This window comes from Artemia sp. Qi Xiang Cuo, chromosome 9 (assembly GCF_049724085.1).
Source record: "Artemia sp. Qi Xiang Cuo chromosome 9, ASM4972408v1, whole genome shotgun sequence".
NCBI lineage: Eukaryota > Metazoa > Arthropoda > Branchiopoda > Anostraca > Artemiidae > Artemia > Artemia sp. Qi Xiang Cuo.
This window is the reverse complement of record NC_142802.1, coordinates 26,695,042-26,721,208: the sequence shown is the minus strand read 5'-3', so window position 1 is coordinate 26,721,208 and position 26,167 is coordinate 26,695,042. Positions and strand designations below refer to the sequence as shown.

The window sequence follows — 26,167 nt, the reverse complement described above, 5'->3', positions numbered from 1 at the left end:
AGAACCCATCCCTCCTTGAAAAAAAGTGGCCTAAATTTTTTTTTCCATTTTCAACTATACCCTCCCTACTGCTCTAGCCCTTGTCCCCCTAGGGCTGGATACTAACACCATACTTTCATGCAGATGCAACCCTTGGAAGACAAAAAGGATTTAAGAGTACAAAAAAAAAAAAAAAAAAAAAAAAAAAAAAAAAAAAAAATGCTAAGTGGTTTTTGGCCTTCAGCGTTCTATTTACTGGAAGAATGAGGGGTTCTCAGGAAGACTTCAGCTCCCATATCTGCTGTAAAAGGCTGTAAAAATTATACTTGAATACAACTACTCAATATATGATGGTGAGCTGAAACAACGGAACTTGAATTAACTAGATAGTCCGAGACACGAGTTGACATCGATTTAAACTAGCTTGTTAGAACCCTCCAACTCATCGTGGCTTATTACCCAACCTTGAGAACCTCCCTACTGAAAGACCAAACAATAGACTCTGTAGTTTTTTCTTTTTTAAAAAAAAAGAAAAAACTTGTTGGTTTTTGGTCTTTTTTAAAAAAAGACCAAACAATGTTTGATGTAGTTTATTTCATCGATTTGCCTGTAAGTGTCATAGTACTGATTTTTATTTTGAGTGTTATTCACTTTACTGTGTACATGATGTACCTATGCTAGCTTTTGCTATTTTGATTAATAATACCTCTTATCTTAGAAGCATTCCACTTCATTATAAAAGTATTTTATGTTCATTTATATGTGTAACTGATGTAGTTTTGTATAATACATGGTCACTAAAATAATCGTGAACCATGTGACCTGTCTCTTGACATATGTAAATTCTATTTATGATTACATTTAAATCTCTTGACCTTGAATCAGCACTTGCTACTTTATATTTTTGATGTTGCTGTTTTTTCTTGCTCCTTGTTTTGTTTTATATTTTTTTTTTCAATAATGACGTGCTGATATTAGCTCCACCTATTGTAGTGAATACATATTCTATGTTACCAGACCTATGTGCACCTATTGTTCCAACCTTCCATAATTGCATTCTTTGGTTCTGTACATCTTACAATATTTTTACCGCCCAAGTTACCATAGTTAACTACAGTTAATATTTATGTGGTGCATGGTAACTAATAGTATAGTTTTTGCAACAACAAAAGATTACATGAGACTAAGCCAGGAATTGAAGACTTAGCCATAGGTGAGCTATTGTAAAAATTTGTTCAAGTTTGTTTATAATAGCTGTTACAAATCATTCTGTCAATATCTTGATTTCCGATCAGTCTTTCCTTCGAGTGTTATACCTGATAGTTCTTTACTTTGGAGGCTTTCAAATATATTACTTATCAAATGGAGTAATTCATGCGGTACAAAAGCCTTCTATCAGAATGCTCTATTCTATCAGTTTAGACTACAATATAGAGCAAGCACATCCTCCTTCCATGACTGCTACTCTCACATTTACTAATGAGCTCTAAGGGTGTCATGGCTCTGGTCTTAAAAGATCCCTTCAGTTGCTTCCGATTCCTTTAAAATAGTAACTACATTAGCTTTATACAAGTATATGCTTTAGCCTCCCTTATGGGATATGTCAGGCAATGTGCTATCTAGAATAGAGGCATCAACGTCGTTAAAACTCCATTCGACTGGCTACTACTCCAGGAAATATATATGCTAAAAATTTACCAAAAATCTTTCCTAAATTGTCAAATGGCATGTGGGGTGAAAGCTCTTTCAATACTAACCATAGAAACCCATCTTAAACTCAATGAAAAAGGAGTTTCAGCCAATGAAAAAAAAATAATAAATGACATTTACTACAAATCTTCAGTAAAAAATGGTCACTCGTTGATCTTAGGTAGATCTAGCAAAACTTACCTTATCACCTTCCTCAACTTCACAAATAGCTTCACCAGTAGTAGGGTTGATAGTTTGAAAAGTTTTTTCAGATACAGACTTGTGCCATTCATTGTTGATAAAAACCTGGAATTAAAAGGTGCAAGATCAAAGAAAAATCATGCATTAAACAAGAAAGAACTGTCATGGCCCAAGCTGAACAACAAATTGAATCCCATTTAGAATTAGTTACCATATCAAGAAATTTGATTGCAAAGTGATTGCTTTCTTTACAAAAAATCGAACACATCAAATCTGACAAAAATCAAATCTCAAAAAATTAAGTTGGAAGGTTCATATACCAGCAAAAACACCCCCCCGCCTACCAACTTGCTCCAAATGGTCCCCTCTTAAAAATTGTAGCAAAATGTTTTCTTTTTTCTGCTTTAGTCCTCTATCCCCAGGACAAATCTTCCTGCCCCTTCCAAAGTCTGGGATCTATGTATATCTTATGTATTGTAGTGCAGTGGGGCATATAGGACCTTTAGCCGTCAAGAAAACTGAAAACAAGAATAAATTCATATAAATAAGAAACTAGAAAACGACTTTCTGTTTACAGTTGATTTAGCAGGAACACTAGAAAGAATAGGCCTAAATACTTAAGAAAATTGCCAAATTTTCTATTCTTATGTTTAATTTCAAGCAGTAAATTAGGCAAATTTGCCACCACTTACCAAATACTTTGACCATGCCCACAAAACAATATCCTATAGACCACCTGTATTAAGCCACCAGAATATCACCTGAAAGGATCTACGGAACTTCATCCATGGTGTAGTACCTGGCTAATAATCAGTTTGTCTTTTTTCTTCATCTTATTTTCTTTAATAGTAATAGAACAAAGAGGAAAAACTTAAGTACACAAACTTGAAGGTAAAAGAAATAATTGGGAGCATGCCTAAATACAGGAGGGACAATGAAGGGGAGCAAATTCACCCCAAAGATTGGTCTGAAGGGCCCTGTGTGTTAAGTGTTTGAAGTTTTGAGATCACCTTACAAAACTAGTGACACAATCTTCACCCCATGACTAAGACTAAACATACGTTGGGATGAATGAGAGGGAGTTCCTCATCTAAGAAGTTTGGATCCCTTCGTATTTAAGGGGGTCTTCCTTTGTCCTAGCTGATTTCTGGAATTTTAGAATACCGTAATTAAATCTTTAAAAAAATTAAGTTTTTCTATGGAAAAAAAAATGCAATTTAAAACTTCAAACAAGAAGATATTAGTTAGTGAAAGATGTCAAAATAAGTTCGATAGAAACTAGATATGTGTTGCAAGGGCAACATGAAGTACTGCATCAGCCTCTGGTTGGCTTAGCAGATAAATGTAATGGGAGCTCTGCCCAGAAAGTAAATGAGTACAAGTCTGCTTGAATGGTTTCTATTTTTCCTGAACTTTCAACTGAATTACCTTTGAATCACATGCATAAAGACTTATTTTATTTTTGATGTTACAAGGTGCATCATTAATGAAAATATTAAATAAAGTTGGGCCCAAGACAGGGTCTTGAGGTATTCCACTTCTCACTTCCACAACATCAGAGAGAAATTATTGTCCACTATCCCAAAATACTTTAACTGCTTGTTTTCCATTACTAAGGAAAAGTATCACCAGGTCAATAGTTTCTGTATTAATACCAATAGCTTCAAGCTTAAAATGCAGTCACCTGTGGCACAGCTTATCAAGTGCTTTAGCAAAGTCTAGCAAATTCATGTCCACTGGGAAACCCTTGTCTTAAGTTTGGTGACATATTCATATGCATCAAAAAGGTTGGTCTAAACTGATCTAGCAGAACTGCAACCATGCTGGCATGGGGACAACAGCTTATTTTGAGTCAGATGTTGAATGAATGCAGAGTTGACTATGCTTTTGAGTATATTTCCTGCAGCAGAGGTGATGCTGATTGGTCTGTAGTTAACTGCCTTGTCTCTATAGGTATACACTTTAAATCCCAAGACTTCTGGAAAAGCTGAATAAAGGAAGACAGTTTCTTTACAGCTTTGTTGAGAAGTCATGGGGAAATGCCATCTGGTCCAACTGATTTATTTGGGTTCAGATTTTTAAGATATTTTCAAGGTTAACTCTATTGATAGTAAAGAGTTAACCTTGTATGCCATAGGTAGCATTACAATTATGATGTCATATTTGGGGGGATCTGGGAGTAGAGCACTGTCAACAGGTGTGAAGATAGAGGCAAATTGATCACTAAGGGAATTTGCTATTGCTTGGGGATCATCAATTCTACAGCCATTATGTGCCAGCTGTGTAACTGAATGTCTTCAAGGCTTTTTATCTGAGGCATAATTCCAAAATTTTGTAGGATTTGATTTAGCTGCTGCAGCTATTGCCTCCTTGTAATGCTCAGAAATCTTTCTAGAGATATCTCTCACCTGGTTGTGCTTGTTTATATGCATCATTCACATTCTGTGAATGCAACCACCAAAACTTTCTTTTCTTGTTCCAGGCCATTTTTAATTCCTTTGACATAAATGGGAGGGTTTTGGGTTTGTGTATCCATTTTCCGGATGAATGTCTATTGATAACATCAAGCAATAAAATCTTAATGGCATGCCATGAATCATCTAAACTCATTGCATCAATGAAGGACATGTTGCATTCTGCTAGTTCCCTTTGGATTAGACTATAATCAGTATACTCATGTTTTCTAAATAACAATCTTTTAGGGTATAGTCTAAACCTACAGCTTTTGATAATATGGTCATTTGCACCAGATAGTGGTAAAGATGCTATGCTCAGGACTGACTGATGGTCACTAACTATGTGGTAAAGCTTTCTAATTTAATTAATTATTAATTTAGTAAAAATATATAAGATGTAAATATGAAGTTTGAAATACCACTTTTTATTAAGATAAGGAACATATCCGGCTAAGTTCTGTTTAACGGGAAATTGAGAAATTACCACTTCCTAGCGATTACGTGGGAAGGTGTGGTAGATAAAAATGTATAAAAGATACATTTTATCAGAAGGAAAAATCTTATACTAACTTTATGCCAGACTGACCTCTGGTCCGTTGTTTTTAGAAATACTTTGGAACCTTGTCTTATCATTGTAAGTGTCTAAGTATCTATTTATATATTATTGTTGTTTTTTTGAGACTTGTGGTCTGCTTGGGACAGCCAGTCCCAGTAGACAGAATATATCCGATTATATTATATGTTAAATGAATAAAAATATAGTATTTTAGACTACTTTTCTACGATCTACCTTTCGCTTCTCGAACATACCCTGTCGGTACGCCTCATTAGTTCGGTCATAGCCTAAGGCACGCTACCAAAGTTTAATTACCTTAGGGCCAGAGTTTATCTCTCCTATAAAGGGAGAATAAAGGCATCTACGACTACAACCCCCAATTACCATATAAAATACACTTCACAACAACTGGTGGCCATTGGAAAAACTGGGTCGAGGAGACTAAATAAGGTTGCAAAATACAAAAAAAAAATCGAAATGACCATATTAGAGGGGGAAAGTAAATGTACTTCGCTTTTAGCGGCACTCGAATTAGCAAAACTTCGAGCAGCTTTGCTCGAACTTTGGCTATTAGAAATAGATTTGTTTCCCCTCAAAGATTTGGGTACAATAGATAAAATGGAGAAAAGGCTCAATCAAGGATTGTAAAATAGAAAAAAAAAAAAATACAGTATTTAGTTTTTAGCAAGTAGAAGCAAGTGTATAATTAGTAGTTTTTTAGTGTTAGTAATAACTGCAGTGTAGTAGTGCCGTATACCAAATAATAAAGTATTTGTACCGTGAATTGAAAGAATAAAATAAAAGATAATACGTAAAGAAAAACAAAATCTAGCTGGACCGATGAAACGTTGGTAGAAATAGAAGAATTTTAGACATAATAGTAGCAAATAGGGTCCCCAGTCAGCCTTACTACAGGTAGAGGCTATAAACTTATTGTCCAAGGATAATACTGCTACAATTTAGCAAAGGAAGCACACAAACTGTGGTCCAAACAATTATAGGCTAGAAGCTGTCACTTCCAAATGTTTTTAGGAGTAGAGACGCTTCGAAAAAGTATGGCATTTTATGACACAGTAAGCATTAGAATTACCTTTGATAAAGCTAATCCAAATACTAGGTTAGCTGTACAGCATCACAACCAAAGGGAAGATAAAGATAGATATAAATATATAATTAAAGTTTTGAGGAAAGGGATGGAAAAAAAACGAGAAAAGTAACCTTATAAGTAAGAAAGCAAATGTGGAAGCTTAGCTAATGTCGCCAAAGGAAGCAAAAAAAAGAATTGTTACCCAGCTATGACGGGAACTCTGCATAAGGCGAGAAATTCGGTGAAAGAAACCGTTAATCACAGATAATGAAGGCATGGGGATAGGTCTTAAAAGGGCCTCCTTTACCTACACAGAGGACCTTCATCTGAATAATGGTGTTAGAAAAAGTTCAAATTCTGAATTAGCCGCACAAAATGCATCCAAAGAAAGTTCAAATTTTTATTTTAAACCATGGCTGCATTTGAGCCATGTAGATGTGAAGCTACCAGTGTATGAAAACTGTTATGCTTGTTTACATAGAATATAAGCCATAGTAAGACATACTGAGAAGGAAATGCGTCCTTTTAGATATCTAATATTGATAATTCTGGTCCACTCATACGGTTACACAATGACGAACCATCCTGAAGTCTAGTCTAATTATAAATCAGTACAGTGTATTCTAAAATAAAAAATAGAAAAAAAGGTGGAAAAAAAAGCTATTAAAAAACTTACAAAAAAGGACGAAAAGTCATTACATCCTTAAAGATATAAAATTATCCAAAAAAAAAACTTCACTAATCTTTAGACAGAAGTTGACACAAACCGGATAATTTCACCAACATATCAAGAAAGCTGCGAACAGGGCAGAGATTAAAGGATACTCTACCCCAAATTCCCGCAGCCATCCTCACAAGTCGGGAACTTAGTGTGAAAAAAATTCACTTATTTAAGCACAAAATTATAAACTATCACATTGACACGGAAACGAACAATTCAAAATAAACAGAAGGCTTCTCATTTTGTCCAATTAGTCGTTATCAGAAGAGTACTTCTGCTTTAAAGAGATTAGTTCCTTCATGAAATCTGACAAATATTTTAGAATTTTACAGACGTAATAATTAAGATAGAAATAGAGATATAAATATTATATCTTGAAAAAAAAATTAAAAACAGATAATCGCCAGAATCGCATTTCAATATTAAATATTATTGTTTAAAATAAAAATTCTTAGAACGGAGAGACCTTAAATAAAAAAACAAGCTTATAATTCAATACAGTAATTTACAAGAAGAGTACACATTAATAGCAGTTTGTGCGCAAATTGTTCGGAACATGTATTGTTTATATGTTCGCTTATCAAAAAAAATGTAGCTTCCATTTGCCTGTTTCCAAGGCTGATAAATTGAAATAAATCCTGTCATGATTAAGGTAATTATTTCGCGCAAAACCTAACTAAAAATGCTCTAAAGATCAACTGGAAAATACAGTGCGTTTAGAACACTAAATAAATACTTTTTGACGGAGAACCAAAAAAAACAACACAGGTTGTGATAATAGACAACTCTCCACCCCTTAAAACATGGAGGAACGTTGGGAACATAAAGCAAACATAAGGAACATTTTTTCTTGAAAGATCTAATGAATAAAACAGGAAACACATAAATATAGGTTTAGAAAAGGACTGTAGTACTGAAAAAGACTTGAAAAAACCCTTAGGCTTCATTGAAGTAAATAATAAAAAAAAAAGAAAAAAAGGGTTCAAGTTAAAAATATAGCCAGATGGAAGTGAAGTAAAAGAAATTGGGTGACAAAAAGACACAAGTTGAAGTCGAAATTTAAGACAAGACCACTTAAAGTTGGGAAGCTAAAGCGAAAACAGTTATGTTTGCTTATATTTCTTAAAAAAACTACCGTACGTAAAAAAAAAAATATGGAGATAAGAATATGTTCCTTGGAAAAGAACCACCTTTTTACTAAAGGGAAGAGCCTACGGGAAGATTGTAGCTACAAATAAAGAGTGTAGATATACATAATATATTGTTGTGTTTCGTGTTCATAATAAACCTATTAGATTCAACAGAATCACAAGCAAAACTGCTGTTCAACCTACCACATGCTTTTTATGGTGATCAAGGACCAAATAGATATTACTGAGGTGAGGGCACAATAAGAAGGTAAAAAAGTCAGAAAATTACATCTCAAACTTTTTCAAAACTGATTCTCAAGCTACAAATTTAGTTGTTGTTGAATATAATTTTGGAAAAAAAAGATGTATATTCTTTTTTTAGAAAAGGATAAACCGTGCATATGTGAATGACTACTGTTAAACCTAGTATTATGCAAAAAAAAACTTGTCTCAGGGTTTTGACAACCCTTGAGCACACGTAGCACATAGCGCATAGACGTAGCGTGATTTTTTTGCGCATCATAGGGCATAGAACTGTAATTACATTTGCAAACTCGGGTTACTAAGAAATGAACAATAAATCGCTCCACGGAAAAAAAGACTTTCCTAGATGGAAATAGAAAGAACCATCTATTATAAAGGCTTATTAGCCTCAACTTGGGGATATTTCATAACTGCTATCGTGATCATGGGATTAATTCTGTCTGCAAAAACCATAATCTATTGCAAAGAAACTAATTATTAAAAAAAAAAAAAACTTATCTACAAACGCAGACAATTCGATTGGCACTATGATTTCATGAATATGAAAGTAAAAGAGAAATCTATGATTAATATTGAAGAGATTTTATTACTGTGTCAGCAATAATACTTGTTACTAATGTAAATAAATTCGCAACTCGAGTGTTTACGGAAAAAAAAAGAGTTATACCACTTTTTAAGTTGCTTTGCAAAAAATCGACGTTAAAAAAAAACAGAAAAAAAAGATGATTGATGCTTTAAAGTATTTTTGTTACTTAACATAATTGTGTAAGTTATTACACAATGCTTATATATATATATATATATACTATGTTTTTATCAACTTTAAGTTTTAACTAGTAATTTAATGTTTATGTAAATGTTTGACCTCGAGTCAAAGTATTAAAAATTTTTTTATGTGAAATAATCTGTTTAGTATTAAGTTTGAAAGAATAATCCAGCAAGGAACATAATGTTTTGATTTAAGCGTGTTTTGATTATTTTTGGAGTGATTAAAAAAAAGTGGAGAAAGTAATTAAAGTAATTAACTTTCAAATGCATTGATATACACGAAAATTGAGTGCTTCATTCTGCTATGTACTTAAAGATATATGCTTTATGTGTATACTAGTATGGATATTTATTTTAGATACAGCATTAGCTATTTTTTTTTGGAAATAAAATTCTTGGTAGTACTTTTATGGATCCATTTTTCCTTCAATTATATATTGACACATTTTTGGGAAGTAACAAATTTCAAACCAGTTCAATTATTTCCTGATACTATCATAGCATACTCAATCAACTGAAATTTTGGAAACTATAGCAGTAATACAGACTTTACTACAAGTTCGTCAGAAAGTGAGATAAAAACAGAACTTAATTTAGGCCTAGAAAGTGTGCTTCATAGCCAAATAGCTTATGTTATTAAAATATGTAAAAAAAATATATGTGAAAATTTAAAAGTCAATAATGTTATATGTAATTTAACCAAGGCATTTCTAAAACAAAAAAAAATAAACAGTATATCAACCACATCACACAGATAAATTAAATTTAAACTCAAAAAATTCATAAAACTTTTCTAATATAAATCTAATTTAAGCAAAACCACATAATATTATGTTTAAGCTGCTTGGGGTCAAGTGCAACAGAAGATACATATGAACAGGGTAAAAAAAAGTGTAATTGTCAGTCCTAGAGACAGAGAAAAAGAGAAACAAGGATGAATTTCAAATTGAAATCCTTCGACAGAAAAAAACATGGCCTATATTTGACCAGAAACATGACCCTAAGGAAACCCATTGAGGGCAGATGCACATAATGACCCAAAGATGGCAGCAAAATAACTATAAACGAAATTAAGCTGTTTTAAAAATAAAATATTGAGAATTGGGAAAATTCTTCTTTAAATGGGGAGTATTGTGGTAAAGCTTTCTAATTTAGTTAATTATTAATTTAGTAAAAATATATAAGACATAAATATGAAGTTTGAAATACCACTTTTTATTAAGATAAGGAACATATCCTGCTAAGTTCTGTTTAACGGGAAATTGAGAAATTACCACTTCCTAGTGATTACGCGGGAAGGTGTGGTTGATAAAAATGTATAAAAGATACATTTTATTGGAAGGAAAAATCATATACTAACTTTATGCCGGACTGACCTCTGGTTTGTTGTTTTTAGAAATACCTTGGAACCTTGTCTTATCATGGTAAGTGTCTAAGTATCTATTTATATATTATTGTTGTTTTTGAGACTTGTGGTCTACTTGGGACAGCCAGTCCCAGTAGACAGAATATATCCGATTATATTATAGGTTAAATGAATAAAAGTATTGTATTTTAGACAACCTTTCTATGATCTACTTTTAGCTTCTCAAACATACCCAGTCGGTACGCCTCATTAGTTGTTTAATTACCTTAAGTTACCAAAGTTTAATTACCTTAGGGCCAGAGTTTATCTCCCCTATAAAGGGAGAATAAAGGCATCTACAACTACAACCCCAAAATACCATAGAATTACACTTCACAACAACTAGAACAAGATCAAGCAATGAAGGCACTTGGCTATCTCTGTATCTAGTTGGGAAATTTATAGTCTGTTACAAAGAATGTTTTTTTAGACATTCAAGAAAAGACATAACAGAGTCACTTGTGGAGTGACCACAACCATCTATCCATTGAACTAACACAAGATTAAAATCACCAACCTAAATCACACTCCTGTACATCTTGGTATTCACTGCTATTGAATTAGTTAAAGCTAGGAGGAAATCTATAAGGATGGGGGAATTAGGGCTTCTATATATGCAACCAATACTTAAAGGCTCACAACAATACATCATTTTACTTATTTATTATTGATTTGGTAGATATAGTAAAGTAGGATAACTGCCCTTACTAAAAAAGAAGCTCTTTTAGGCAGGCATAATTCAACTTAATTAATAGTTTAAGTCCTTTAATGTAGATTAATTTTAAATATAGCCATATTAGGCCTAATGCATAGCTTTGTCCTAGTTTAGGGGCTTCTTGCTATTTTTGAAAGTAGTTGAGATGTATGAATAAAACTCTCAGAAATCTATACACGGCTCAAAACATACCCTGGAAAGCTATTGCCAAGCTACTATTTTTTACTCTTTTCTTAGGTTTAGAAGATAACATACAAGACAGGTCTATGCCTACCTAGATTGAGACTAAAATTTTTTACCTTCATCTTGAATTTTAATTCTTTTTTTTGCACTAGTCTATATTTATATCTAATCAAAAGGAAATACTATACATTTACAAAAACAACTTTTAGAAAATCCATTTACTTACCTATATTATTCCTAAAACCACTTCACTTTACCACCATCACCAAACCCCCTAATGACCAAATATATATTTCCCATGTATTTTTCTGTTTATTGATTACATTATCTTTTGTTCAAATAGATTTAATGGCAAAGAAGACATTATTGTCAACAAAATTAAGAAGATGCAGGGGAAAAATATAATTAGGACTATATACTTGCAGGTACATTAGGGGAGTGAAGGTAAAGTACAGTGGAGTGCTTTTAGGAATAATACAAGCAAATATTTTAGTATTTTTTTAAAGTTGTTTTCAGAATTTTATTGTGCTTCCCTTTGATTGGGCATAACTGTAGTCTGATACCTCTTATGGTAAAGTTCTACCAAATCATATTATTGACTTACACATAAAGTGAATATACCACTCAATGCCTTTTTTTATGCTGATTACAAATATAGTTGTCATTTCTATTGGAAATGAATTTCAGCCCCCCTATATAGGCTATGCCAATTCAGGGTAGCCTATATATTTCTACAACCTAACCTAACCCTGAATTGGACAAACACAACTTAAAAACAATAGGGAAATTTTTTCCAAGACAGTGCAATTTAAATCAGTGAATATTTTGGCCCTATGTCCAAGGGCTGTCTTCAGCACAACATTAAAGAAAAAATATATATAAAAACAAACTTACATTTCTTTAATGTTTTGCTGAAGACAGCCCTTGGACATAGGGCCGAAATATTCACCAATTTAAATTGCACTGTCTTAGAAAAAATTTCCCTATTGTTTTTAAGTTGTGTTTGTTTGATATGGAAAGGCAGTGTGGTCTTCGTCAATATTTACCCTGAATTGGCATATATAGGGGGGCTGAAATTCATTTCTGATAGAAATGATTATTATATTTGTAATCAGCATAAAAAAAGGCATCAAATGGTATATTCACTTTATTCCTAACTCAATAATATGATTTGGTAGAACTTTACCCCTTTTTTTCCTTGGCTTCTATTTTTTAAAAACAATTCCTGTTATCTCATTAGAGTTTTAAAGCATAGGCTATCAAATTTGTATTTTCACAAATCTAAGAATAGGCTACATATCTATAAAGCCTTATAACTCAGGCCCTTAACCTAGAATTTTATCTTTATTTCAATTCCTATTTGGCAACAGTATACTAGGTTCATACAATCACATAACTGGTGTTGTAGCCTACCCTAGGTTATGGGTTACACTTATATCCTATTTGGCCCTATCAGGGATGGGGGCTGAGATACAATTGTGATTACAGGGGTTATTATACTTGGAGAAACATAAATAAATGGGAAATTATGTCAGGGGTATATTTTTTTTTCTTGTCTGATTTCTGTGCTATCAGTCACCTTAACTGCCACTTCTGGCTTGCTGAACATAGCCTAGGCTGCTCTCTATAGGTTAGTCATAAGGTATTACAATGTCATTGTAAACTTACACCAGTGTATTTGATTTCTGGTTTGACAATAGGCTTCGGAATAGACCCAATGTGCCTACAGAAACTTATTAAACTTGAATTAAGTTTAATCTTCATTTTTGGTTCCGCTCAGTTTCATAGAAATATGGAACTAGAAAAAAGGCAAGAATCTATATCAATACGAACAAAGAATTTAAGTCAACCTATTTCTTATTTCACAGGTAGCAATATGACTATTTCTATTTGTTAGTTCATGTTTATTGTGAGGGTAGTAAAAGTTCATTGCGAGAACATTTTTTTTGGGGGGGGGGGTGGTTTCAAAAGAAAGCCTGAAACCTCTAAAAAATGGTTTCAACCCATAATGAAACTTACGCAAATGGAATTACCATGGTTGAAACCCCACATGAGAGAATTACAGTTCCCGGTCTTGAATAACAAGTAAAATCACTTTCTGCATAAAAACCATTTTTTCTCAGGGATATACTTACCAAACCAGTGATCTTAGAATGTTGGGAGAGAGCTCATTTGATATTAAATTGTCATACATAGCGCATTTTTAATTAATATAAAAATAATTTAAGAAGAAATCGTGCCACAACCAAGTGGCGTTCTTTACCCTTTTGTGCCACCAAACATCTTTTTTATTCGAACAAAGTCAAAATGAAAGAAAATAGAACTTCTAAAATAGATAATTGACGTTCATGGTCTAAAATAATACGCGGGAGATTACCCCCCCCCCCTTCCTGTCCCCTCTTGAAAAACGAACAGTACTTAGATGACAGAAAATTGGGCCGTTCTTTTCAAGGGCAGCGGCAGAAAATTTTCCAGGGGGGGGGGGTCAAACGCCAAAATATCAGTGGTGGTTAGGTGACAGGGAATATATTTCAGTAAATTTTTTTCGTAGCAATAAGTTTATTTTTATATACTTTTAGGAAAAACTTTCAAATAAAAAAAGCAATTAAATTGCATACAAAATGAAACAAAATACAGTAAATTTTAAACGACAAGGATTCCTGGCAAAGGGATCAAAATATAGTAAATTTTAAACGACAAGGATTCCTGGCAAAGGAATCAATTTATTTAACCAATAATATATTTAATTATTATGCATTTAATCTTATAACAAAATCAAACTCAAACCAAAATTGCAGAATGATTTATTGCTTCTGTTGATTATAGTAGATGTAGACTTGTCTTTATGCAATTTCCTACGCCTTAGAATAGTTTGTAGAAGGAGTAGTGATACTCAAAAAATCCTCCTGCATGCAAAGATACCACGTTTTGATTTTATAACGGCCATGTAAAATGTACCTCTTTCACAACAGAACACTTCACCCTCCCTCGCACTTAAATCCCTTATATATTCAGACATTAAAAAAAAATAGAATAGTGAAAGAAAAACAAAATTTAAACTTACTATTCAGCTGCCAAATTAACCCTTTTTTTTTTTAGGCTCCTATTCAACAAAATAAAATGAAAAGGTTAAAAAAAATTTCATCACAGGAGAATCTTATCAAATAGTTTGTGATAAAAAAAAACTGGAAGTAAAAAGTGACTTGGACGAATATTCACCAAAATTAAAAACGGAATTCTCATGACAATTGCTATACTGGCAGTATTGGCTTTTTATGCTGCCTCTAAATATATAAAATTATTTCAGTTTACTGTTACCCACCCAAAACCAAAAATCTGAGAAAATTTGTAAGATCTTTGAAAAAAGGGGAAACACACCGCAAAAAGCAAGCGATCTTATTGAAAATATGTTTATTAGATACATCATATCAGAGAACCTCACCATAGAGGCTTCAAGCTCCAATTTTCAAAATATGGAATTTCTTTTTTTTTTTCAGAAGAAACAAAATCGATGCATGTTTATTTGTTTTGTTTTTCACAGGGGTGATTGTATCAAAACGAAAGTCCAAGATAATTGGGAGGGAGCTCATTCAAACGTGAATTTAAAGCTCTTTTTAAAGTAACCATAGAGATTGAGCCAGGGGGAAAGTCTTGTTTTCTTGCTATTTTAGGGCACCAAACTACGACTTTACCGCGAACTTGCAATCAATTTAGAATTCTGAGAAGCTAATTGATTTAAAAGTATCAATAGCTATATTTTAGGCTTCCCAGTTGCAAAAGAAGTAATGCCACACGGTGGCAGTACTAGATTCAAGTAAGTTAATTCGCTTTATTTGTAATGAAAATAGGGCACGTTTGGTGATCTGTAATTGCGTATCAACTATAACGACGGGTGGGGGGTGATTAATTGTCTTGGTGGGGGTAGGGTAGATTACTAAAAAAGTACATTTTATGGGACAACTACTTACTCTTCATGAGGCTTCAGATAAATGTTGAAAGAGGTATGGGGGGGGGGGTAGTAGCAATTCATTAAATCGATTCTCTATTCGGCTAAAATGTTACATTCCCATATCTACCAGCAAAGAGGTGGAAAATACAAGGCAGATTATCGTCAGCCTCGCCTGAAAATTTCTTTGGGATGGCAAATACTGCTAGAAACTTAGTTTTCAGCAGTTTTAAAAAGTGTTATTTTCTTTTCTATTTATATGAAGTTCTTTAATGTATTCAAAAAAATGTATGTAATGTATTTATCGATAAGAAATCCTATTGTAGAGGTTGTGATGGCTTTAGTTATGTAGAAGATCAAAGGTCTCACAGAATTTCAATCCATACAAACAGTAATACTCCTTTTAATCCAACCGAAATTCTTTAGTAATAATATTAACAAGGACTTTTTTACCATAATATATAATGTTTAAGTATATTCGAATTTTATCGAAAATTGAAAATTTAAGCGTAGGACGGTACTAATCAATGTACAATTATTGATTTGCACATTTTAGAAGCAATTAACCAGGGATTTAAAGGACCGCTACCTCAAATTATATCATGGTTAGGCCTGGGTATGATTTGGAAAACAATCAGAAATTAACTAAAAAAAGAGCGTTTCAAATGAAAGCAAGGAGCAAATTTTAAACCTATTTAAACAGATTACTCTGTATATGAAGGGGGATGTCTCTTACTTAGCTCCTTACTCTTTATTGTCAAGTTTGGCTTTTTTCAGATTTTTAAAGAAAAGTTGCAGTTGGAAAAGAAAGATTTTTCAAAATACTAAAAAGCTTTTTTTCAACGAGCAAGGCGCTGAAAAGAAGGCAGTCCCCGTTATATAAAGAGAAATTTATATTAGTTTTAGGTCTTAAACTTGGTGCTTACTTTAATTGAAAAACCTTTTTTATTTGTTCAGCTACATTTCATGAAACTGTAAAGTTTTATGAATACAAAACTTTTGGTAATACATAAAAAACGATCAATATTTCAATGATGTCTGTTTGGATTTTGAGTGGTAATCAAACAGTTCGTGGTAACGAACTGTAAGTAAGGAGGAACCCGGCTCAATATTAACCGAAACTTTGAAAAACGGATTTTTATACTATATATCAAAAGAATTGGCTTGTTATGCTGATTCCAAATATATAAGTTTCATTAAGTTTAGTTTTACCCATCCAAAGCTACGAGCCAGAAATTTTTTTTTCTGATTTTCGACAAAAGGGAGAAAGACCCCCTTGAAGTCATAGAATTTTAATGAAAATCACACCGTCGGATCCGGCACACCAAAGAACCACGCTATAGAGGTTTTCAGTTCATATTTGTGGAATTATCGAATTTTGCAATTTTTGTAAGTAAGAAGATCCCAGATGTGTGTTTATTTATTAATTTGTTTTTTTCATGGGTGATCGTATCGATCCTGTGGGCCTAAAACGTCAAGATAGGGCTGATTCTAATGGAAATGAAAAGTTCTAGCACCCTTTTTAAGTGACCAACAAACCCTGGAGGGTACTTTTTTCCCAAAATCGCCCGATTAAAATTTTGAGATAGGTTTTTTCTTTGGCATAGTCGAAAGGCCCAATAACTATGTCTTCAGAGATAAAATGGCCCCTTGCAGCCCTTGGGGAAAGGTTTTTAAGTTATAAAATTTACCTATTGTTTTATTTGTTATTGGGAAGTATGCATACATTTTTCGAGTGGGGAGGGGAGGACGAATTTTCTGCTGGAAGGATTTTGTATGGGAATTATTCTCCATGGAGAGGGAAGTTTCCAGGGGGTCAAATTTTCAGGAGAAATTTTACACTGGGTGAATATGCCAGAATTCTTATACGAAATGTCTCTATATGTCTTGCTTTTTATTTACCGATTCAGTTTTAGCCCTGGAGATGTTAAGGGTAATTGTCCGGGGTAAATTTTCGCCAGATATTGAATTGCCCAGAGGATATTCCTATGGGAAGGGAGATTTTCCCGTGGAGGCGGAGCCAGGCATCCTGGCGCTAACTAAAAAACGATCAGAAATTTAATAAAAACAAAGTTTTTTCAACTGTAAGTAAGGAGCAACATTAACTTGAAACGAACAGAAACTTGAAAAGAACAGAAATTATTAAGTATATGAGGGGAGTTGCCTCCTCCTCATCATCTCACTCCTTACGCTAAAGTTTGAATTTTGTCCCAAATTTTTCAAAACAACTCCTGAAACACAAGGCTCGTTTCATTAGACCGATAAGTAACTTTTTTTAAAGGGCCGAAAAACTGTTGCGTGAAGAGCGAGGTGTAGAGGATGGGGGCAACCCCCCTAATATACCTAATAATTTATGTTCGTTTTTATTTTGAATGTCGCTCCTTACTTTCAGTTGAAAAAATTTGCTATTTTTTTAATTTAATGAGGCTTAGAGAAAAACATTTTTCTAAAAAAAAAAGTGTCAATAAAAAAAGGCAATAAAAAAAAGTGTCAATTAAAGCAAAAGTATGTAAAAATGAAAAAAGCAATTAATTAAAAAAATACAGAAAACAATTGCCTATTTACACAAAACTAAGATATAAACACCCAGAATCAGTTCTGCTGAGCAATGCCGAAGCGTTGGTTGGATATTTTTTAACAATATCGACAGTTTTGAACTTGGTTATCAAACACCAAAATATTTAATGCCTTTAGACTCAATTGTCTATAAAAAGAAACGCATTATCAAAGTAGTTCGTTCAAAGTAAAACATTAAAACTAAAATTAAGAAAATCAAATAAAAATTTTTAATTCAAAATTTTTAGAATACCAAACACCAATGTATTTGACACCTTTATGCTTCAGAAGTAAACAAAATTAAATCTTTTTCTAAGTGACAACTAGATAAGTACAATTACTCCTGGAAAGAAATAAATGATAATAAAGTACAAAAACGTATCTGTTCAGGGGACAAATACAAAGATTCCCAGCATTCCGTTCAGGGGAAACATTTCTGATCATAGTCGCTTCATATATCATCTCATGAGTACTCTTGCAATGCAAGCAAAAGCGGACGGCATATTCTTACCGAAATTACCCCTTACTAAGTTGTTTTCCTTGTGTTTTCTATAATCAAACAAACTTTCTTGTGCACTAATAGCTGCACTAATTACTCAAAAACAAATACATATTTAGGATCATCATAAAAACTGATTCTTTGATTGATTGAATGTTATCAATAGTTAGGCTCTAATTACTTTCGTTATTGACAAAAATCGTTATTTACTTACCATTCATTACTAGGAAGAATTTGATTTTTTTGTTACTCCTACCAAATTATGTAGAAAAAATGTTTGTAGAAAGCTGGAAACGGGTCACTCAGTCACAAATTAGAACTTATATTTTCTTTATCAAGGGTCGAAATCTATTGGAAGGCAGTCAACAATTGGGCAACACACATTTTCCCCATGTTTTTTCCCTATTGTGCTCTTTTTCCTTTGGTTTCCTTATAATTATTTTATAGGCCCAAATTTCCAGGGGAGAGTATGACCCCCTGACCCCCCCCCCTGCCGGTGCGCATGTGTGGTAGCGTGGTTCTTATAGTATTTAAGGTGATGTAGTAGTAGATACCTTTATTTTCCCTTTATAGGGGAGATAAACCATGGCCCTAAGGTAATTAAAATTTGGTAGCGTGCCTTAGGCTATGACCGAACTAATGAGGCGTACCAGCTGGGTATGTTCGAGGGACTAAGGGTAGATTATAGAAAGGCTGGGTGTAACACAATACTTTTATGTAGTTTACCTATAATAATACCAGATATATATTTTCTACCGTGACCGGCTGTCCCAAGTGGACCACAATTCTTAGATAACTAGGATAATATATACTACGTTACTTAGACACTTACAATGATCCGACAAGATTTCAAGGTATTTCTGAAAACAACGGACCAGATGTCAGTCCGGCATAAAGTTAGTATCAATCTCCCACTTCCCAGAAAATGTATCTTTTATACATTTTTATCAACCACACCTTCCTTTACCCAACTGACGCAGTGGCTAGGAAGTGGTGATTTCTCAATTTCCCGTTAAGCAGAAACTTGGCAGGATATATTCCTTATCTTAATAAAAAGTGGTATTTCTAAACTTTGTATTTGCGTGTTAATATATTTTTACTAAATTCCAGATTGACTAAATTAGAAGCTTTACCACAATACTCCCCATTTAAAGAATAGTTGCCCACAACTCTCAATACTTACACTTTTAAAAACAACTTAATTTTGTTTACAGCTATTATGCTGCCATCTTTGGGTCATTATGTGCATATACCCTCAATGAGTTTCCTTAGGGTCATGTTTCTGGTCCAATATAGGCCATGTTCTTTTTTCTTTTATTTTGTCGAAGGATTTCAATTTGAAATTCATCCTTGTTTGTCTTTTTCTCTGTCTCTAGGACTGAAAAATAATCTTTTTACCCTTTTCATATGCATCTTCTGTTTTAGCTTGACTCCAAGCGGCTTAAGCATTAACCCTATAGAGGCAATTGTTGTAAAAAAACAACACTGTACTTTTCGAGCTTGGACTGCCATCTTGCTGTAAAAAAATACTGCTTTTATCAACATCTTTCGATGGGGCTGAAAGATGGCAGTCGACTGATACCTTCGGGCAGCTGCTGCGTGACATGTGGCCTAAACAGTGAGTCACCAAACCAAGGGATAATAAAAACGAATGAAAACGTAGGCAATTTCTAAGCTAGAAACTGGAAATAAAACGAAATGGTGGGAGATTCCTTGCATACCATATGCGTATAAAATATATACCGTTTAGAATTACTGTAGTTGAAATTCACGAAATGTGCAAGAATTTGGATCAGTAGCAAGATAAACTTCCTCCTGTTGTAAAAATACAACATCGGACGATCGTGGCTCAAAATTGTGAAACGAATAACTAATTTTTGTTTTCTCTTTAGATGGCGGAATCTTACGACAGAATAAGAAAACGAGCTCAAAATGGCCGAATTGACGCAGAAGAGGCGGCCAAGTATATTTTTGACATTCGAGAAGACATGTTGTCTGACTTGTCCGACGATGATGATGACGATGATCCAGACTTCCTGTCTCCAGAAGATCTTATCGATGATCCTGATGCAGACTTGTTGCCTCTACTGGACAATCTCCACTTCTTCTTGGAACAGGATGACGTGGAGGCTAACACTGAACCCAGTGACGATGACTTGGGGGAAACTCAATCCTCCAGTCAACAACAGCAACTGGTAAGAGCAAGTACTGGAAAATCAAAGAAGAAATCGAAAGTCCAAGAAAAATATAGGTGGCCGTCATAGAGCCAGATCTTGGAGTCGGAGGCAACATAGTTTAACGTCTGATGAGTACCTTGACAGAGAAAATTAACTACAAGATTTACTTTGACAACTGGTTTTCGAACTTGAAAGTAATGAGTTTTCTCAAAACTAAAGGATTCCCTTGTATTGGTACGTTGAACAAAGCGCGACTGAAGGGCTGCCCGCTCCTCACAGATGGTGAAATGAAGAAACGAGAGAGAGGAACGTCAGATTGCAGGACTGACATTCATTCAGGCGTTATTGTAGTGAAATGGTTAGATAACAACACGGTTTGCTTGGCTTCAACGTATGCAGGAATAACGTCACAGGATACGTGCAGACGCTGGAACGTTAAGGATAAATCCAGGGTTGAAGTTTCAAGGCCAGCCATTGTTTATGAGTACAACCGTCATATGGGTGGCGTAGATTTAGCAGACATGCTGGTGGAGATGTGCCGAACTCATCTTCGGACACGAAAATGGTATATGAGAATCTTCTGGTGGCTTATTGACACAGCAGTCTGCAAAAGCTGGCTTCTTGTCAGGTCAGACGTCAAAGCGCTGACTTCAAGGACAGACGAACCGATGATCTTGAGAGCCTTCAGGTCTGAAGTTGCTGCAGGGTTGTATGCCTCGGCGCGTGTGATGCCCCAACGTAAACGTGCTAGACCATCCGCAGATGTTGAAGCAAGTCCCAGCCCCATTCGAAGTCGCAATCGAATCCGACCGGCAATATCTGCTCAAGCCGATGGACTTGATCACTGGCTAAAAAAAGACTGAAAAGCAGAGCCGCTGCAAAGAGTGCAAATCGGGATATACCACTTTTGAATGCGAAAAATTTGACCTTCCACTGTGCCTTACTGCCAAAAACAATTGTTTTAAAGCCTTCCACACCAAGTGAAAATGCCCCATTTTTATATACTAGAGAGGCTAATGTCGTATTTTTACAACATGGTCTAAAATTGACAATTTTGAATAAATCATGCAAAAAAAATTTTTTCCGTCAATAGTCTGACCTAGAGATTACATGGGAAGCGTTGGAGATTTTTCCTGACATTCGTTCCTATAGTGGCCGTCAAGGGTTATATTAGTAGTTCTGCTTAAATAGATTTAAAGTTATATTCAAATGTTTATAAATTATTTGAGTTTAAATTTAATTCCTATTACAATTTAATTTGTCTGTATGATGTGGTTGATATACCGTTTATTTTTGGTTTTAGAAATGCCTTGGATAAATTACACATAGCATTTTTGGTTTTTAAATTTTCACTTATTTTTCCAGCTCAAAGCATTTTCACATATCTCAATAATATAGGCCATTTGGGCTATGTAGCACATTCTCTATGCCTAAATTAAGTTCTGATTTTATCTCAATTTCTGATGAACTTGTAGTAAAGTCTGTCATACTGCTATACTTTCCAAAATATCAGTTGATCAGGTATGGTTTGGTTTCTGATGGTATGAGATGTTAGTATCAGGATACATTTGAAGTGGCTTCAAAATTTGTTACTTTCCAAAAATGCGTCAAAAAATGATTGGTAAAAAAATGGATCCGAAAGGATGTTACGAAAAATTTGATTTCCAAAAAAAAAAGCTAAGGCTGTATCTAAAATAAATATTCACATTAGAATACACATAAAGCATAATTTGTTACCTATATATAGTAAAAAGAAACATTCAAAACTTGTATATATCCTGCATCCTTTTTTTTAAACGAAAGTTAATTATTTTTAATTACTTTCTCCTATTTTTACTCTTAATATATAATTATTAATCCCTGAATAGATTGTTTCACAATAAAAATATATTTATACGTTGACTCGAAGTCAAACATTTATAGTATTAAATCACTAGTTAAAACTTAAAGTAAATAAAAACATAGTAGTATAGGATATTTAACTACTGTTTAAAACTTAAAGCATTTAAAAAAATAAAACACAGTAAAGAATAGCATTGGAATTAATTCCAATTAGTGTTTTGTTAATTGCTTATAAAGTATTAATGTAGCATACTTCTTGAATGATATAAAAATAAAATACACAAATACTCAACATGTTATTTCACTATATTTACATGGATAGTTTTGGTTATATATATATATATATATTAACAGAAGTTATGTTGATACATAACTTAATTGTTCAAAATAAATAATAATTATGTACCCTAATAATTTATTTAATCACTGCAATATTTGTTCTTTGTACAACTTTTAAATAAGTCCGTCAAGACTTTTATCTGATAAGTCTTAACTGCAATTTAAAATATAAAAAAAAATAAACCCTAACTAATAGATTTTTGCACTATAATTGATAACTGTGATTAGCCTCTATATAAGGGCTTGGCAATAGTTCATATATCATGATTTTGTTATTAAAGTTTACATATTTACATTTTTTTTTATGTTATAGCAATCCCATATTTATAAAGGGTTTTCAAAATATCTTTATAACTGTATATATTTTCTCAACAACATTTGTTACCACTATATAACTTTTCCATATACGACTATATACATTTTCTTATCTTTGTTTTACAACTTTGGTTCTATTCCGAACCAACTTGAATCATTAACTGTCATTAGTTTACTATATGCCTGTTTGTTTATTCAGACTTTTGAGCTTTTTTATTCTTTTCGAATTTTTTTTTGGTACTTGAGACAGTTTCATAATTTTTTTGTCTGTAATCTCTCTTTTTCAGCTTTAATGTTCTTCTGGGATTAGGCTTCATATACAGCTTAGATCTGATAAGCTAAAAATTTAGCTATTCGTCTTTTTAACTGTTTGGGCACTATCAACTGCCTTGTGCCTGCACCTTGGGGGTTTGCTTACCAGGACTGCCTTCTGGTAGCTTCTATAACGTTTCTAAGTTCTCTTGTCATCAGCTACAGCTAAAAGGACTGTTATGAACCTGTATACACAATAATTAATATATCGTATAGTATTACCACACTGTTTTGATTTGTGGCCACAGTTTTTTTCTTTGGGTATTCTGTTCTCAAACAAAGTGGCTCTTCTGCAGAAAATACCTTGCCTTTATAGCACACAGTAATTTATTTTTAGATATACAAGTGACAATGATTATTTTCACTTTAACTTTCCAACTTTTAGTGATTTTGTCTTAGGTTTCAACTTCAACTTAAGTCCTTAAGGATATTATGTGCCTTCCTGGTTCAGATCTGTTCAATATACGCGTATAACAGAGTTTAACAGACTCCGTGGAATTTCGTTTCCTTTAATTTCGTCTTGCTATATTTCTTTAACTTGAATCCTATTCTTTTTTTGATTATTTACTTCATTGAAGCCTAAGGTTTTTTTTCAAGTTTTTTTCAGCTTTTTCAGTATTACAGGTCTCTTTAAGCCTATATTTATATGTTTTATTCCATAATTTTTACAAATTTTTATGCTGATTGCCATTCTAGGGTCAAATTCATTATCTCCTTATTCTTAAGAGGTGGAGGGAATGTCTAATTTCGCAACCTGTATTTTTTTTACATTAGTCAAATTTCTCTGTCCAAAAGTGTTTGTCTTAGAAAAGTACTGCTTTTTTTCAGCAGATTTTTAGAACACTTTTAATTAAGTTTTCCCCCGCATTTCCTAGTTCTCATTTTTTCATAGGAATGTAATTTTTTACAATATCCTGATTTCCGCAAAATTGTGTGGTTTTCATTGCAAACACATTGTCTATGGTATTTTACCAAAAAACATAATGCCTAGTTCGTGCCAAATTCTGTTTAGAGATAGGGGTTATCAGTGCCCCTGTGGTGTCCCTATAATCTCTTATATTATTCGCAGCTGGTATTTATCCTTAGTGTAATTTTTGCCTTAGTTTTATGTAGTTATTGAGTGCAAGTTGTCCCATTCGTGATATTCTGACTATTACCCCGTTCTAAAAGTTTATGGGTTTAGTGCCCGTGTAAAATTCCCGACATGCAATTTTTTTTAGCATGTAGGACTTCACACGAACACTCAGCCCAAACGTTCTCCAATTTGACCTATATTTCTGATATCCATTTGGTTAGCTTGGTGGACCCCCCCCCCCCCAATGACAAGAAGCTTAGCAGTTTTTTTAAATGCCAATGGTCCTGTCATTTGGTGTCTTTCACCTGCTATTTTCTCGCCCTGATTATTTCTATTAATGGTGTGTCGTGAATTTATTTAATATGTGAAATTATTTATACTCGAGAAAACTGTACTTTTTAAATTGTGACACATTTTATCTACGGCTTCTTGTTTATATATACTGTCCTTATTTGGTAAGCATTCATTTGTTATCTTCTATTATTTATAATAAGATTACAGCTAGTTTATACATGTAGCGCGCACTTAATGTATGCTCTTGCTGTCTTTCCCATTATATTTATTTTAAAATTCTTCAAAAACAATTTTTTTTTCAAATTAAACTGAAAGTGCCACCTCAGAGAGTCAAAGGTCAGTAGATGCTTACTACTGACCTTTTTACAGATGCATTTACTTAACAACGAGAGGCCAGCAGTGATTGAGCACACTCCAAATTTGCTAGCTTCCAATGACCCCATTTCAGTAGACTACCCTCCTTCGTCTTTTTTTAAAATTATTTCCCAAAGTATTTTTTTTTTCAATATACATATCAAAAGAATCGCTTTTTAATGCTGATTATACAGATGTATAATACAATTAGTTTCACTACACTCATTTAAAAGTTACGTGGCCTTACTTTATTTCTTTTATGAAACGTAATTCTTTTCGACAAGTCTTGTCAGTAAACCATTCGCGAAGTTTTATTTCGTCCCGGAGACATAATTTTTGCAGGAAGCTATGATGTCACTTTAGATCTGAGCTTATTTCTTTTCTGAGAACTTACGAGTCTTTAGGCTAAATTTTTTTTTGAGTTTATTTTCTTCCTGACGGTAATAGTTTTTACTGGGGAGATATATTATGAAGGAAAATTTGTCGTTATTCGCATACAGGTTGGAAGAAGAAAAATATATATATTTGTTTAGAGGCTCGTTACTCGTTTTATTTCGTTTACATCGTATGTAGCCAAATTAATGATTTTTGGTCTACGCGTAAAATGAATTTTCTTCAAAGTAATAATTGTCGAATATATTCTGTAAAAACGACAACTTCTAAGCATTCCCTTTCAACTGTCGAATATTTTCTTTCTGCCTCCGACAGTGATCTGCTTGCGTATTGGACTATTGATTCTACTCCTTCCGAATTTATGTTTAATAATATGGCTACAATACCGAACCCCAAAGCATCTATTTGTAAACAGAAGTCTTGTGATAAATCTGGTAGTTTAAGTATTGGTGCCTGTAAGAATTGCCTTTTTATTTCATCCTGCGCTTGTTTTGCGTCCACTGGACATTCGAATCTACCTGATTTTTTCAAAAGGTTTGTTAAAGGATGTATAATTATTGCATAATTTTTAATATATCGTCTGAAATAGCTTAACAAACCACAAACTGATCTGCAGCTTTTTTGATCTTTAGGAGGCTGTAAATTTTCTATGACTGTAAATTTTCCTGGATTTGGTGAAATAGTGCCTTTGTTTATCAAGTGTCCAAGAAAAACTAGTTTTGGCACTACTATTTTTAACTTTTCTGGTTTTAATGTTAAACCTGCTTTTTCAAACTTTTCCAGTATTTTTCTAAATCCGACTCAGTGGTCTTCCAGGTTTTCACTTAACAAAGTTACATCATCTAAATTAGCCAAGGTATCTTTTTTCCTTTCTGGTTTGTCATCTTTTAACACCAAATTCATTTTTCGAT

At 33.4% G+C, this 26,167-nt stretch overlaps 1 protein-coding gene across 2 annotated transcripts in view; it reads right to left on the bottom strand.

The window, feature by feature from the left end:
• Aldh (Aldehyde dehydrogenase) overlaps positions 1 to 12,957 on the bottom strand; it is a 42,028-nt gene extending 29,071 nt beyond the window's left edge. For both annotated transcript variants that reach the window (XM_089094437.1, XM_089094438.1), the window contains exons 1-2: positions 12,823 to 12,957; positions 1,870 to 1,974 (exon numbers count right to left, since the gene is read on the bottom strand). In XM_089094437.1, coding sequence (XP_088950563.1) covers positions 1,870 to 1,974; positions 12,823 to 12,918 — 201 coding nt within the window. In that variant the 5' untranslated portion in view covers positions 12,919 to 12,957. The remainder of the gene's footprint in view (positions 1 to 1,869; positions 1,975 to 12,822) is intronic.
• Between the last annotated feature and the right edge of the window lie 13,210 nt (positions 12,958 to 26,167).